Source organism: Anser brachyrhynchus, assembly GCF_964034855.1.
Source record: "Anser brachyrhynchus genome assembly, chromosome: 13".
Classification (NCBI taxonomy): domain Eukaryota; kingdom Metazoa; phylum Chordata; class Aves; order Anseriformes; family Anatidae; genus Anser; species Anser brachyrhynchus.
In genome coordinates this window covers 6,601,718-6,619,097 of record NC_137708.1, presented here as the reverse complement: position 1 = coordinate 6,619,097, position 17,380 = coordinate 6,601,718, and the positions used below count along the sequence as shown (strand labels likewise).

The following is a 17,380-nucleotide window of genomic DNA, read 5'->3' as shown; positions in this document are numbered from 1 at the left end:
AATTATGGAAATTTCAAAGAACCTTATAAATATCCTGCTATTTGCATATATGAGATAAGCATATTTCAGTAATGGTTATGACAGGCTAGCAAGGAAAATGTGTGGGACAGCTATACAGCAAATACATGCAAACAGACACAGAGAGGGTGTGTGCGCGTGCACTCCTCCAGAGAAGCCCATGCTTGCTTGGTGGGCACAGGATCCCTGGGAATGCCTGGGCCTGCTGATGGAGAGGGACCACTCCTATGCTATGACTCAGTTTCCCCACGTGCAGATGCAAGATTAGTAGTATTTTTCTAATGCAACAAAGCATTTTGTTAGGTCCAGATGGTGTGCACTAGGCTCAGGCTGCTGCCCCATGCGCTCTGCCTGCCTGCGGTCATCATGTCTTGTAGTTGCAGAAGTGTAGAGCCCCTCCAATGCACATCAAAACTGCCAGGGCCTAGGTGCAGTCTATCCAGTTGCACAGCAGGCTGACCGACACTTCCGGCTGCACAAAAGTTTAACATGATCCTAAGTGCTCACGAAAGACCCATAGGGCAGCTAAAGCTGGCTTGGTCTTGAGTATGGGCCCAAGCATCCACTCAAAATGCTATGGGAACATGGCCATAGCTGCCTCAAGTTTTCAAGGGCCTTTCTGAACTGATCTCTGCGTGCTTTTATTCTTTTGTTTCCCTTTGTATTTTAAAGTTGGGAATTGCTCTTCTGGTTATGCTTGAGAGCTGCTAGGAAGCTCAGAGAATTAGTGTGGCAATTTCCTCAGTCCTTTGTTGAAAAGGAAGAGTCCACAAAAATGCACTACCATTTTAGCTGCAAAAGAGCGTAAATAGCTATCAAACACAGAGATGATTTAACTAAAAAACTGCAAACAAACAACCCCCTCTACACATACTTTTCTGTCCCCATTAGAACTGCAGGTTTCCATTCTGTGGATCTCCCAGCCATCTGCTTGGCCCTTGAAAGAGTCCTTGAGAAACCGAAAAATGAAAACCACTTACTTTCTGAAAACTAATCTTGGCTTCCCGGTGCCTTGCTTTCAGGGGAGTTCCACTTGAGGCTTGATTTCTGTAAGTGCAGATACTCAGTATGTCCTGAACAATTAGATGCCTTTGAGGATGTTGAAAGCTAGACATAAAAAACAAATCAATCAGGAGTTTTGTTTGACAACTGACACTATTTCTAATGGAAAAAAAAACAACCCACCAATGAACAACCCCCCCCCCCCCAAACAACAACAACAAAAATTAAAACAAACAAAAAAAACCAACAAAACCAAAAATCCAGAAAGTTCAACCCTTTGATCTTCATGTTTTAAAACCTACAGAGGTACAAATCTATCTTTTTTTTTTTTTTTTCCCTGCTGAGGCAGATAACCTTTACCAGAAGCTGAAGTCCCCTGGTGTGTGCAGCACGGCTAGGGGCCCTCAGAGAGGTGCTTGGGGCTTGCTGATGGATTTCCTCTGGGCACTGATGTCTACAAATGCTCCTTCCTTGTCACAAAGAGCTAAGAGATTGGGGTGACAACCCCTGCAGCCCCTCAGGAGCCCATCAACACAGCCTCTGGGTAGAATATGAGTGTGGGCATGAGGCGTCTGATGACAGTGACCAGGACTGTGAGCTGCTCAAACTGCTGGGAATTATGCTGTAATTTTTTTTTCTAGGCTCTCATAGAAAGCTGTATTTTCTATAATATAGACAGTTAGGATTACAAGCAATCACTGCCTTCCAAGCAGTTGATATTCAGACAAAAAAAAAAAAAAAAGAAGAGCAATGGAAGGTGCAGTTTTGTCTCGTCAGCTAATGATCCTTGACTCTCTTGCTTTGTGTTTTTGGTAGCAACCACAGAGAGGTCACACATGAAACTGTGGCAGTGTGAGGTGTCTTTATTAAATATATCAATGGAGTTTATTAAATGGAATGTGTGGCACTGGGTAGTGTAAGCCACTGTCAGATGGGCTCGGGGTCATGCAGGCCTCCTGCCCCGATGTCACCGGCTGCTGGATTAATACCATGAGCTCACAGCATGGGCCTGATTAGAAGGTCGGGCCCTGGTTGGTTTTACCTCAGCCCTCCGCCAAGCCTTTGTTTGTAACGTGAGCAACACACTTTTCAGCTCATCACCAAGGCTCCATGCTCAGAGCCAAGACAGATCACTTAGGTCTTTTACCACCTCTGGCAGAAACAGGTTTTAAAATCCCCACCCTGCAAGAGGAGGGCGCAGAGGTGGACTCATTATCTCCGGTTGTCCAGCTGATCGTTTGGACTCCAGACAGGTCTTCCTTTTTGAAAACTTTTGCATTTTTTTTTTTTTAATCTTTTCCCCCTTTTCTTCTCATTTTCAACCTGCACCAGGAGGGCAAAACAGAAAAGGTTGCTGAAAAACTTTTAGCTTGCTTTTTCTCAGGGGATTCTAGTTCATGGAAGAAGAAACTAGGCTCTCTAACAGGAAAAAGTCATGAGTTAGAGACCCTCTACCACAATGAGACAGTTTTCCTATTTGAAGCCAATGGATTACTTGCACAGGCTGGGAAGAGCCAGAGATGGAAAAAGCAGAGAGACAGAGAGACATTCAGGCTGCACTGAGGGATGAGGGAGTATTTCATACAACCCAGAGAAAGGCAGACGGGAGGAAGGGATTTGGTGTGATGGTGATCACTGCATGATTAGAGGTGACAAGAACAATAGTGTACGTCTACACCACTTGTTAGCTGAATGCTGGCCTCCTAGGAAAGAGGAATATATCCAGCATGGAGATGGATGTGCCTATCTCAGGCAGTTTTCCTGATGCTCTGCTCCTTCCAGTCCTGGCCTTTATTCTGCAAAATGCAGGAAACAGCATGCTGCATGCAGACCCTGCCATGACTGAGCAGGCAAACCGAAACTGCCTAACACTGTTCAATTGTATTCCCAATTTTGGGAACATTTATGCCTGATACAATAGTTAGAAAAGCTATTCTTACACACCACAGTAAATCAATGTTTCTATGCTGATCTGGGTCTGGTGACTGGATAACACTTCTTTATGTGATCCTGCAAATTTAATACAATTTTTCATATGGATTATTTTTTTTCTCCTCTCCAAACCTTTGACTAGGATTGACAACACTGCCTCATATTGTCTGAACCTACTGGACCTTGTAAACAGAAGGAATTACTTCATCCTTGCTAGCACAAGATCTATTTCACTTACAACCCAAATTGTGCTTCTTTCCAGTAAACTCATGATACACTACTTGACTCCATACTTGCCATTATTCATATTGGTTATTAACCATTTTCCACCTTTTATCTGTTCTATGAACACTTTAACCTAACTGCTCAGCTATTTGATGATTATCCTGCTGCAGCTGTTTGTCAAATTCTTTTATCCATTAATCTGTGAGACCTATCAACTGCTGTTCATCTGATACAAAAACATTTAACTACCAATGCTGACAGAGTCATACCACCCTGCATGTCATGGTCTTAAAAGGAATATAATCGTGGTGGGCTGTAGTCATTTGTGGACCCATTTAGAGGGGAATACCACATCCTAATTTCTGCCATTCACCTGTACTGTCTTCCCTAAAGCTTCCTTTAGAAAGCAAGTTGTCCCTATCCTGAGATTTGTGGGTATTCTGCTGTGTAGTTCCAGCTTAACACCTGGCAGGGCACATAGCTTGTTCAGTAAAATGAAATCCTTCACCCTTGTTTGCTCATATTGCTTGGCTGTGCACCTGACAATGCAACTGGTATTTCTGCCACTTGTACTGGGTGAGGTGAGAGCTGCCCCACTACATCCTGCTCTTCCTACAGTGACTGTGACAGCCTTACCCTATGAGAACTTGAACCCCCTGTAAAACACATTTCTGTTTTATGCAGATGCATTTCAACAGAGGCAGTTAAACCTGCATGAGCCACTGCACATCACGAGGCTGCAGTAGCTAATACTCCTGTTTGGCACCCTCAACCATTTAGGTATAGAAGCGCTCATGTCACATGCCCTTTTCCAGGTCTAATGCCCACAGACGTTAACGTGAGGGTCCATTTTGCCAGCCTAGAGCTAGGTATTTGCCACCTTGTGCTTTATCAGACACAACGTATCTCAAGGAAGCGTGTCTGGTGTGTTGTGCCGTTGGCATTTCTCCAACAATATAATCCGATTTTTCTGATTACCAGAAATTTGCTTGTTCCTTTTGACAAGGAGTTGTGGCATCAATAAGATTTGAGATGAATGGACAATAGCCAACAACATGGTATCTGTCTTTTGTGCCAAATCGATACTTCCTTCCTGGCTAACAGAAGCAAACCACTCAATTTTCTGAGTCCAGATATCCCATCACTGCAGCTTGGGCTGGCTTCAGCTCAACCAAGCTGCCTGTTTTTCTGTACCCTGCTCCCACTGCCTAGTTTTCTCCAAAAGCTTAGCTGGAGGACGACTCACTTCAGTGAACATCAGAATAAAATCCTGCATACAATTAAATGTGCCTTACAGTGCTCTTAGCTAGACTGAGCAATGGGTTCGGGTAACTTCTGAATTAATTCCACATTCTGTTTACCAAGAGTCTGGCCTTCAATACCTAGTATTGCTCCTAAATATTTTACCTCTTGTTGTACTAACTGAACTTTTTGTCTATTGACTTTCAATCCTTCCTGTTGGGATTGCAGCCAAAACTTCCTATTTGCTGACACAGTTGTTTCTCAGAATCCCCCAGATTTGGCTGTGATCCATATATGATGATACATGTTTCCTGGATGTGCAGGCTAATTTCTCCCACATTTGAATGATGCACATATGAAAGATAACAGGACCTTGTGAATACTTGAAGAACTCATGTGGAACTATTTTGTTTCTCCTGAAATGTAAAAACAAGCATTTACCAACACTTCTCATCCAGTGGGCTGAAGAAGAATGCATTTGCTAGATCTATGACTGAAAACCACTTATCTTCTTGTACTATTACAGCCATAATTTCTGGCTTTTCAACAAGAAGAGGTGATGTTTACGGAGTTACAGCATTTAATGCTCCGAAATCCACAGTCAGATGCATGTTTTTATCTCCCTTTAATACCAGCCACACAGGGGAATTACACACAGTGGGTCATTGCACTGGCACTCCTTGATCCACCAGGCTATTAATAGTGGACAACAATCCTTTCTGGACTTCGCTTGGGTACTCACATCATTTCTGTGGTCTTGGATCAAACACTGCTATTAAAGAAAAGGCATTAATCTTTCCATACTCCAACTTATCTCAAGTTTATACTTACGAAAAAATGTAACTCACCCTCATCCTGAGATGTTCGGACTATTTCAGGATCCTTTATAGGAATACATCTTTGTACAACTAAGATAATTATGAATCCTTAGACTTCCGTATTATCCTTCCACAGTCAGATCTAAACCTATTTTGTTTAGGGAATGCGCTGCCAAAAAAAGCACATTTTTTTGCCCTGCGCATGATGCTGAATACAAGAAAACTCAACCTCATTCTCCAATAAGCAACTTGCACTGGGTGTGGGTGTAGGAGCAGAGCTTATACACTCCCTCTGCCACAGAAAACCACTATACACTTCTGCCTGTATGGTGTACCTTGTAGGCACCCACGCTCTTGCAAAATAGTAATTTCAATAGTCGCTGAGGCACCAGAATCTAATAAGAGCTTGGTCTCTCAGTATCTTGTTTTTCATTGCTGTTGCACTGTTCTGCCAATATACGCATTAAGACACTAATGGATTTTATACTCCACCTAGCTATATCTTCTCCCAGGCTCTCCAGTTCCTTCCAAAGCCTGTTTCACATCTGCTTCAAATGCCATTTCCAAGAATCATACAGTCCAGAAAAAAACTCCTCTTACTTCCCCCAGGCAGTGTCCCACAAGCTGCAGAAGCACAAAGGTCCCTCTCATCCTCAAGAGCTTTGGGTTTGTTTGCCCTCAAGACCCTGATTAGTAAAAGGGATTATTAACGGTAGAAGTTACTTTGACTAGATTTATTTCTAGTTCCTTTTCTTTCCAGAGAATCCTTCCAGCCCTCTCAGCATGTCCTTCCATCCCCAACCCCCAATTACGTTAGCGGAGTTCACAGGTCCCATAGCTGTGCCTAACCTCTAGCACTGTGATCTGAATCCCAGTTCATTATCAACAGGGCCCCAGTCTCCCCCAGCAATAATTCAGCATCCATCTCAGGAGCTGTTTTCTAGCAATACGTGACTCCAGTCCATCTTTTTTTTCTCTTCTTTTTTTTTTTTTTTTGGCCAAATGAAGCAGCTTAGACACCAATTCAGTTCAAAATCTCATCAGAATCACAGTAGCCTGTTCTCTTTCCCTGCTGCAGACTCTTGAAGCTCAGCATCACACAGCCATCAGTGGGCACCCAGACTGCCTTAGACACACTTAGACACAGAGTCGTTATCAGAATTGGTCTAACTGGGCTATGCTCCTAAGTCCACAAACCATTTCCACACAAATATCCCAATTAAAGGCCCCACTTTGATAGCAAAAGCTCAGCCTTGAGTAACAACCAACTCCATTTCAGCAGTGACTCTTTCAGCGTTCTCTCTCTCATGCTGGTCCCCATCTCCCTGAATTAACAGTATTCTTTACCATGATGACATCCCCCTGACCTGTATGCCTGTAGCTCAATATGCAAAGGAAAGTATTTTTGGAGGGTAGAAGGGTATGATCCAGGTGAAATGGGGTCATCCCAAATGGTTCCATCCCTGTCATCAGGGTCACCACTCCTTTTCCACTTTGTACTGCAGCCAATCTGTCCAGTTTAGCTGACAACTTCTGTTAATTTTTCTCACTTACTTGCTTACTGGAGTCCCAGAATTCAAGTGCTCTTTTTCACTCTAGGTGGCTATGATTTGATTTCTGTTCCTGCTTTGCTCAGACTCTCACAGGCTCACTGTCATGGACTTGACTGCTGGGTTATCACCAATCTGCCGCAAGCAAAATGCGGTCTGATGATGCATACAGGCGCCCTCTTCCCCACTAGCACAAAGCAGAATAAAAATGGCTTGGCCAACATCCCTTTTACTGAACAAAACTGGAGAATGGGGCCCTTGTACCAGACAATTCTTGGGCATTTGTACGTGCGTTAACATGCCCAAACACTGAAGCTGAGTGATGACCAAGCCTGAGGGTGGTGAGGTGAGGACTGTGATGACCATGCACTATTATATTCTCAGATATAGCTCAGTTTCAAAGGAAAACACTCCCAATATATAAGTCCAAACCATTTTTTTTTTCCTAGGGTTAGTTCTACAAACATAGTGGGTATGTGACTTGATTGATTTTTAGTTCTACATAATCTGTGAAATTTTCCTACTTTCCCTACTTTCCAACAGTTTCGAAACCCACTTGCTTCAGATCTACCAAGTTACTTTGGGCTAGCAAAAGACACATTGTGTAGCTAAATCTCTCACAGTAAGCAGTGCTGTAGACAATGTCATTCTCTGTATCATCGTGACCCTTTCCATAAATGACCTCCTAGTCTGCTTTATATTACCCTTCCTTGCTTATCCAAGCTGCAAACCTTCAAATATGTGCTGCTGAACATACAAAGCATGCTCTTCCTCTCCTTCCATGGCATAGCCCAAGGACCATGTTTCCCTTCCTCTTCTGTCAGGTAGGGTCTGGTGGCTGAAAGTCCATGTGAGGCTGCCTGTGAGGGCTTGCCTGCCCCACAGTGCTCCTATTGCAGCTTGGGGTTTCCTGGTGGCACTGGTTCCTTGGCAGATCTGCGTGTGAAAGTTGTGAGCTGCCATGCTACACTGTGGCAGCAATGCTGCTTGTACAGTGAAGGACCCTATGATTTGTGGTGCTCTAAAAGCTGAAAAACTCCATCATTGCCTTTTATATATAACTGAAAACACAGTAATTGACTGCAGTGTCAACTAAAGAAAGCAGGCAGCACCCTTGGAACTACACACACACGTGCGAGCACACACGTGCACACACAGCCTTCTACTGCCAGCCAGGCAGTGCTGCGTGACTTGTCTTAATAGAAGGCTTAAAATAAATCAGAATTATTTCCAGATTAGAAGGAAAAAAAAAACCAACAAACCTTGTGAAGATGTTTCAGTCTAAGCGCAAAGAACACAAAAAGAGCAGTCTCTGCCAGGCAGCACAGCATTTTCTCTCTCCTGGTCCTTTGCTCTCTGCCCTCCTGCTCCCACAACCTGGCTTAACCTTTTTTTTTTCTGTCTGATGCAGCTGAACATGTGACATTGCAAAGCTGCTGCATCCATGCCAGTGTATCTGTAAACAAGTTCTGTGTCTCCTAGACTTCCCCTATTCATTTTCTTGACATAGGTCTCAGAAAAGCTCCCCAAACCAATGTCGTTGTGTTCTGAAATAACACTCAGCAGCTTAAAACTCCCGTCTACAGCCATAGCATCTGAGAAGGCCAGACCATAAACTCTTTTCCTCCTGGTATCACCTGACCAAGCCCTCACCCTAGAGAGCCTTTGACCCACAACCACGTAATCTGTCAGAGTTCACAACAGGGATCAGGTACACACAGGAGCGTTCATATTTTTGCCAGCTTTAGGGTCCCAAATGCATCACAACATCTGATGGGAGTGGTGCTTCCACCTCTGTTTGATGCATGCTGCTGGCTTTTCAAAGCAATATGAAAAGCTTTTTCTCTTCTCCAATGAGAATTTCTCTTCTCCAATAAGGGGCCATTGCAGGCACTTCACTAATCTCAGTGTTGAAACACATTGGGATCTTGCATGATTTCCTCAGTGCCTTCTCTGGGGGACAAAGCCTGGCAGACAAGCTGGATGGTACTATCTACCCCAAGTACATGAGTCGGGGGCACTGAGGGAGATGGGAAGGAGGAAGGAAGGCGGACAAAGGCTGAAAGCACAGCCAAAAAAATAAAACCATCCTACCAACCTGCCTCTCCCCACCTCACTTCAGCTATTTAAATAGGGAGAATTTTTCATTTTTTGCTCATGTGTGACATTTTGTTTACCTTGGGTGCTTTCTGCTGAAATTATAGAAACAGGCCAGTTTACTTCACTCTCATTTTTAGACAGTTTCGCTTTCAGCTTCTTCTGCACAAACAACATGCTACAATTCGGGGGTTGCAAAGACTGCAGGGAAATATTGATTTCCTCGCAATAACACTAAAACAGTTCGACCCAACATTTTCTGAAGGCTTTTACAAAACATACATTTTGAGGGACAAGTTTGCCTTGACAGAGTTCTTTTAAAGTGAACTGCCTTTCTTGCAGCTGCAGTAGAGCTGCTATTTACTACTCTTTATTACAGAAAAAGAATTGTTTATGCTGGAATTTCTTTTACTCTGGTAAATAGCTATAAAATTTTAGATTACCTGGTTATGTGAAAAGCTGCACTGTAATGCAAGAAAAATTGTAATTATTCAGCTAATTAAAAAGTCTTAATTATAATATAGAATAATTAATTTCTTTTGATACTTACAATTCAGACACTCCCTTGTATACCTCAGGGGTCCAGAAGTCTTAGTGAACATAACAATGGGAATTGCTTCTTAGAAAAGCCAGCTTTCTCTAAGGCTTTTCTTAGCTTGGTAATAGCTCTGTATATGAGAATAGGGACTGATGGCCAATATTATAGCTGGAGATTCCTGAGGCATCAGCTCTCAAATGCAGAAGGTCATATGCCATCTCCACTATCAAAAGCATTCCAAAAAAAGACACCAAAGTATTGTGAACTGCATAACTACTGGTGCACTACCGCACTATGTGAACTGCAGCCCATCTCATCTTGCCATCACAGCCCCACTTGCAGCCCCCTGCTGAGTAGCACTGGACTAGGAACACCAGAGGCAGTCTTTCTTTGAATTCCTCTGTCCCACGGTCTCATCACAGACTTCCAGTCTGCTCCTGCCTAGTCAAACTGCTCTGTGTCATCCAGCCAACTGACACTCCAGGAGCAGTGCTGCTCCTCTACCAGCTTTAATATACCTTCTGGCAGAGCTGCATTCACGTGGGCACTGGGGATCACGGCTTACTCCCGCAGAGATGAGTAGCTAAGAACACACGAGGTCAGGAGATGCCAAGATGGGAAGAAGGCTTATGCTTCCATTTGCAGCCATTGAAGTGACACTTTTCCTCATTTTATTCCATTTGTCTCAACTACAGAGCCTAAATCAGTTTAATTCCAGAAAGGACATTTTAGCTTTTATCCTCCCCATCCCATTTTGCCCAGTGAGCTGGGTGGAGCTAACATTCTGGGGGTTGGCTGTTCTTAACCAGGAAAAACAGTTCAGCTATGAGGGGCATTGGATTTATTTGCACCCTAGCCCCTAACGTCCAAAAGCATATGGAGTTGCAATTAGAGGAAAAAAGCTGACTGACACTCTAAAAACGGGTTGGAAATATTAAACATACTCCGATGTTACAAAGCTTGATAGAGAAGGGTGGGAGAAGGCATTACAGAGGCTCTGGGTCTACCACAAAGAAGTTATTTCTTAGGACATTTGCGTTTTTCCAAAGATAGTTAATAAGAAGGACTTGTTTTAGTGAAGGCCTCCGAAGAATTGCTTTGTGAGATCAATATCAGCTAACATAGTACTCTAGCACTCCATACACTCTTGATCTCATGTGTTCTCCTTTCCAGACCCACATGCCAGTGGGAAGCAGCCACTGGGACGTGTGGGTTGGGCAAGGAGAGCTGGCTGACGTGAAGCCAACAGATACTGAAGGTTCATGCTATGCTGACTCTTTTCTTCAAAAAGGCATTTTAAAAAGATAGAATTAGGAAAGTTTTTGAGGCACTTAAGTACAGCATCCTAGCCTTAGACTTTGTGATGCTTCATCAGCACCTCCATCTTTCAGTGTTTCTTACAGCACGTCATGAAATAGGATCCCTCCACACCCTTCCATCCTCTTGGCAGTTTCTGGAGGTCAAGGCAGGACACTAACACAACACAGCCATGCATACTGGTGGGTGTTCAGTGAAACTGAACTTTTACTCTCAAAAAACAATGTGTTTGCCCAATTTCTGTACCCAGTGGAACACTAATTCTCAGTGAAAGCAATTGTGGCATCTTATTTCTTGTTCAAGGCTCTAAATCTCCTCTTCACCCGTTCGTGTGTCATAGATAAGAGTTGCATTTACATTCCATCAGTCACACCCTGCTGCACAAGAAGGTGAAGCCACTTTACACAGGCTAGTTAGCAATGCAAGACTCTTTCCCAGAACTGTATACTTCTTTCTGACATCTTTGATGGCAAAATAGGAAAATAAAAATTCAATTACATTTCAACCTTAATAAAATTCACTTATCTTTCCCCTTTTTCTATTTTTAAAACATACCTGCATTTGCTATTTTTCTGGATTTTCTCCCTCATAAAATTTAGTAAACCTTGTGTGCATTCTCACTCATCTCTTTTTCTGTGAAGAATTAAAAAGAATTCATAAGACTGGATATTCGAATGAAATCCTTTTTATTTCATGGCCCAATTTTGCTTCCATAAACTCTGCATTTATAGCAACCTCATAAATTACCAACGCATACTGAAAATAAATACTCCTTGTCTCTCCTACTAAGCATGAAGACTTAGCAAACAGATCTCTCAAAATCATGGGAAAAGGAAAGGATATTTTCTTTTTGACTCATTCAACTGGAAATACAATTTTGAGAAAAGCAAAGCAGTGTTTCCCTTTCACTGTTTCCATTTCATTTGGGCTGATAAATGCCTCTGGGACATTGCATTTCTGGTTTCACCTCTTCCCAGCTGTCTGTCTGTCTCTCTTTCTCTCTCTTTCTTTCTCCCTCTCCCCCCCCCCCTTTTTCAATTGGCCTAAAAATAAGTGGTGCCTGGCAGCTGCAGAGTGTTGGCTGTCATAGGGATTGTTGGTATATGACCTTCTGTCTGTAGTAGAAGAGCACTGGTTTCCTTTAGACAGGCACTGAGCAAGTCGAGAAGTGGTTTGACTGTCTTTGCTGATGACATTAACCAAACGATGTTCAAGAGATGTCAAAGTCCTGTGGTTAGGTAGGCAGCCAGATCTGAATGATGGGACTTCATTACAAACAGTCCTATCCAATAAAAGCATGCTAAGACTTTGAAAGGAAAGAAAGCTACTGTGAATTCATGTCCTTCTTTGTGCTTCTGCTGGCAGCAAGGCGCTGAATTAGTGTGAAAATTGAGCAAAAATTAATCTTTGCCTCATAATCCATTATTTAAAAGGGAACACTCACTCACTATAATTTTCAACTCACTGCCACAGCAAAGTCATTCTGGATTCTGTAAGTTTGCCATAGGGGAAAAATAGCAACATAAGAGTAGGTCTTGAGATTTGTTGGAGTGCCAGACTCTTAATCTGCTTACTGCATTTGCCATTTGCAATTTTACATTGTAGTTACAGCCTCCCCAAGGTCACCCCAAACATCTCAAAGCTCTTAACCATCTGTCTCTGATTCCTAAAAATTAATATGGATATGGAGAGAGAGAGACAGACTGATTCATTAGGGTGAGTCTCATTTACCAGAAAACAAAAACAAAAACAAACAAACAAACAAACAAACACCTGCACCAGCGGCACCAGAAGCAGAGCCCTGGGCAGCCACAGCAGCAAACCAAAAGCCTTTGGCTCTGAAAACTAAGCCACTGCAACCTCTGTCACCAAAGCATGTGACTGCATGTTCCCTGCTGACACCTGCAGGGAAATGATGGGCAAACTGGGATCTCGCATGCCAGCTTCACCAGCACTCACCTCTGCTAGCCCCAAATCCTGTTGCAGGTAGAGACGTGGGATGCCGCACCTTTTCATGCTTGCCATAGCTTGAGAGACCACCATGAAGGAGGGCCTCAGGCACAGCGTTTGTTTAGTCAAGGCTTACCTTCAGTAAAGCTGTTGCTTTAACATTGATTTCTTAGTCTATGCCATGCTTAAAATGAGGCAGAGTTGTATATGAGACAAACTACACAGCCGTGTTTCATTTGCCATGTGACTGCCTGCTGTCCTCCAGCTTTCCACACAACTTTGGAGCATAGGAATAAGGTTGAGAGGATAAATCAAACAGAGGAATAGTCTTATGGGTATGGGAACCAATCCCAAATCTTTAGGAAGGCTTGAAACAGGTCACTGAATCTTTCTGTGTCTACGTTGCCTTCCTGAAGCACGGCAGGAAAACACACTTTTTGCTTATGTATGTAGATTATGATGTTGTTTGGTTTCCTGCTAGCTGTCGTGCAACTGAGATGCCATTCTCTGCTGGGGTCCATAAGATTTAATGTAATGTAACAGCACTACAAGTAACAAAATACATACGTTACTGAGCACGACACACACACACACACACAAATCTAGCTCCTCCTATGACACAAGAAATGACTAGCAGAAAAATTTAGAATTTGGTTCTGTTTTTACAAAAAAAAAAAAAGTAAAAGAGTAATGGTAGCCTATAATACAGCAATAAAAAGAATGGAAATTAAACTGCAGCATACAGGCAATTTAAAGGGAATAAATAACAACAACAACAAAAAAGTCTAAATTTGTTTCCATTTGGTCTGAAAAACAAATACAGGACAAAAAAAGCTGAATAAAAAAAAATCTATGAGCTGCCTAAAAAAAGATATTACGGGAGGAAAAGACTGATGAGTACTTTGAGAATGTGTTAACTTTTAAACAGCTTGAACACTCAAATTGGAATAAAAATACTCCTTCAATTAAAAATTATTAAAATTAGCTCAAAGTATTTTTTGGTGTGTTCACTGCAAGAATTTAATAGGATCTAGTACTCAGCAAAGCTTTGAAGCAAAAATAACGTCTCAGGAGCTCATTACGCATTAAATCCTATCAAAAAGCAGGATCCCACTATGAAATTAACACAATTTGCAAATCATTATTGCAGGCTACTCCTTCCCCTGCTCTTTTGGTCATTTTAAACTTGAATCTGTGATGCTGTCAAAACCACCACCACCAAAAACCACTCAGAAAAATGGGCATTGTATCTTGAAACATTCTGAGCTGTGAACAGCACGGTACAATAGTCACTTAGAACAATATACACAGGAGAAGCTGTCAGGAAAGCCGAGAAGTAGAAAGTGAAGTGAACCAAGGGATGTGGATCAAAACGTTGTTTGGGAACATTTTATAGAGTAGGAAAATTTGAAACTTATGCCTTCCTCGGCTTCTATAGACGTAATGGTGTAGTTTCCAGTTTTCAGCCTCGGTCTTAACATGGCTGAATTAATTGGTTATTTTACAGGACATGCTCACTCACGAGTATTCATGAAATATGAATAACTGGACAAAGTTTCCTTCTAATGAAATGCTGGTTCTTGCTTCCTCTTGTCTGAATCGGAAGAAGAGAAAAAAAAGACAATCAATACTGTCTGAAACAGCTATTGCTCATTAAAATTCTAGGCTGTCAATACAGTATATGTCTGTCACTTCGAAGGCTACTGAAGTGTTGGTGGTAATGGCACTTTACTACTCTATTTGTTAAAGTACTTCTGGAGTCTGCTAAAACTTAGCAGGTGTTGCCTGCTTTCAGTGCTTCTGGGGACCAAAAGAAGGTGACAATTAAGGGAGAGTCATCACTCTCCTTAACTGTCCTCTCCTAATGTGAAAACCGATGTAGTAGAGTTAAGGGATTCGTCTCCATAGAGCCCAGCTGTTATTTTTAATGCAGTATGTGGAATATTAAACTGTTTATCTTGTTATTGAAGCCATAAGAAGGCTCTTTCATGTCATCATTTCTATTTTATTTTGTTTAGAGTCCTTCATTAACTTTTCATATGAAAGATCTGTAATTTACATCTTCAAAGAACTTTCAAAATGTAAGTTTTAGGGACGACAAGTGCTGTATGTGTGCAGTTCTATTCTGATGGCAAAGTCGAATCACAAAAATACCATCAAAAATGTTTCTTCCTTTTTCTTTTTTATTTATGAGTAAAACACAGGGACTTTCTCTGGGGAAAAAAGAATTATTCTGACTTGATAATAATCAGCAAAAAGAGAAAGCTAAAACAGCACTGCCTCTGAAACGCTAAAGAAGGCTTTATGGTCCAGAGCAAAAAGCACTGAATTAATTAGAGGTACTTTGAGACCAGGAATAATCTGCATATAAGTATTGGTTTTGTTTTGTAAGCCTAATTCTGAGAGGTCAAAACCCAAAACCAATGCTCTGAAACGTGAAGGGGGTTTCCTCCTCCCTGTTAGGTCAGGAAACATGGCCTGATTTTTGGACTTCTGGGAGCAGAGAAAAACGCTGGCCACTACTCTTAAGCTTTGTTTCTGTTACAGTGTTCAGTTCTGATAAGAAATGCAGCTTGGAAGATTATTTTACTGGGACATTTCAGCAGCAACCACAACAGGATTTAGAACCTGTACACCAAATTCTTGCCTCACAGAAGTCAGCGTAAACATCCTAACCGTCCCCAAAGGTTTATATTACTACATCTAATGGTGATAACCCCTCTCATGTCAAGTCCCATGTTAAAAATCAGTCGATCAATCCCCAAGATTGCTAAAGCATTCAGTTCCACATTGTGATGGTAAAGCAATTAAAAGCTTGGCCATAAACAAATTAGATTTTGTGTGTTTGGTTTTACAAATGCACAGAAAGGGGTCAGATCTTTTATCACTGTTGTCAAGGGGGAGGGAGAGAATCCATCAAGTCACACAGAACTAATTTACACCACTTAGTGAAAAAAATTGGAGCTATAAATGGTAATCCAAGTAGAAAGGTTTCTTTCAGTACAAAAATGCACCACACTATACAAGCCTGACAGATCATAAGTTGGTACTAGCTGAGGAATCAAAAAAATTAGGGACACACTGGAGAAAAAGGTTCTCTAACAATGACTGGAAAAACCCTGGCATCAGGAGTTGTCTGGCCATGTTTGTATATGTAATCTGTTATCTCAAGACAGTATTTGATGGTATTGAGGCTCCATTTTAGGGCCAGTTCTCTTCAATGTTTTTATAATTGGTTTGGATGTAGGACTAGAAGTTTTTTTTTTTAGCAAATTTGCTGATTTACTAAACTTGGAGCAGTTGACTCTGTTGAGGGTGGAAAGGCCTTGCAGAGAGATCTGGACAGACTGGAGAACTGGGCAACCACCAACTGCATGAAGTTTAACAAAAGCAAGTGCTGGGTCCTGCACCTGGGAAGGGGTAACCCTGGCTGTACGTACAGACTGGCTGATGAGATGCTGGAGAGCAGCCCCACAGAGAGGGATCTGGGGCTTTTGGTTGATAGCAAGCTGAATATGAGCCAGCAGTGTGCCCTGGCAGCCGGCAGGGCCAACCATATCCTGGGGTGCATCAAGCACGGCATTGCTAGTCGGTCGAGGGAAGTGATTGTCCTGCTCTACTCTGTGCTGCTGCGGCCTCACCTCGAGTACTGTGTGCAGTTCACAGAGCTATAGCACCATAACTACACCCTTTACTGCCTTCGTCTGGATGGTGAAGGCAGATGTGCCTACCTGCACTCACCTGGCATCTCCCTTGGGTGGTCATGCTCTCACAGCACTCAGATCCCTTGTTCCTCTGCTTGATCCCACCCGGCTCTCTTGCCTATTGGGTGCTGAGATACAAGCAATATCACAAGATGGGGTGGTACTGGGGGGCAAGGCAGGGCTGGGTAACTCTGGCAAAACTTGGAGACTGTATCCAATCCTGGGTGATCCTAATGTGTGTCTGGGCCACGTTTCTCCATAAATTCTCCCAGCAAGTTCACCCTGTCTTAAGAGAGAAAACTGCTTGGAGTAGGGACTATCACTCATTGTGCCTTTACTTATCAAGGCACATGCCTAATGTCTTATCTTTAATGAAAGTCTCTGAATGTTCCTGTACTATAAATAATAATTTAAATATTGTATGTCTGAGCTCCAGTTGCTGAGGTTGAAGTGATCATTTTGGAAAGATGGAACAGCTCTCATCTAAAAATACGTATCTGAAAAACTATTCTGGAAGAAGCGAGACTTATAAATTGATAAATGGGTTGAAGCTGGGATGGAGATTGTGATGAGAGGAAACATTCAGCTCTCAGAAGGAAGGAAACTATAGAAAAGCAAGAACCGTTCCAAGACTTTTATTGTTTAAAATTAAGAATGTGAAGCGTAGCAATATAACAACTGGGAAACTGGCAGTGTAAAAATGTTGACCTAGATGAAGAGTTTTTGAATCCAAAAAACATCATCAAGAAGAATTTCTAGTTAACAAAAATAAGCAGGAAGAATGAAAATGTCTTTTTATGGAAATGTAACTTTGTAGGAGATTAGAGATGCATGACAGAAACCCAGAATGAGGATTCAGAAGAAGCATATCTCAGCCAGCTAAGCAGCTTTGATTCTAATTGATAGTAACCACAGACGCAGTTACTGCCTTTCTAGTTCCCTCCCTATGAGATATACAGTTAGACACTAGCGTGCAGAGTGTCGAGT

At 42.2% G+C, this 17,380-nt stretch overlaps 2 protein-coding genes across 3 annotated transcripts in view; one reads left to right on the top strand and one right to left on the bottom strand.

Annotated features, from left to right (window-relative positions):
* LOC308177031 (uncharacterized protein) overlaps nucleotides 1-17,380 on the bottom strand; it is a 263,641-nt gene that overhangs the window by 7,552 nt on the left and 238,709 nt on the right. For both annotated transcript variants that reach the window (XM_080553628.1, XM_080553627.1), the window contains exon 6: nucleotides 999-1,125. In XM_080553628.1, the coding sequence (XP_080409754.1) occupies nucleotides 999-1,125 (127 nt within the window). The remainder of the gene's footprint in view (nucleotides 1-998; nucleotides 1,126-17,380) is intronic.
* The window catches only part of LOC308177032 (uncharacterized protein), a 136,751-nt gene that overhangs the window by 80,777 nt on the left and 38,594 nt on the right, over nucleotides 1-17,380 (top strand). The gene's annotated exons all lie outside the window — the stretch shown is intronic.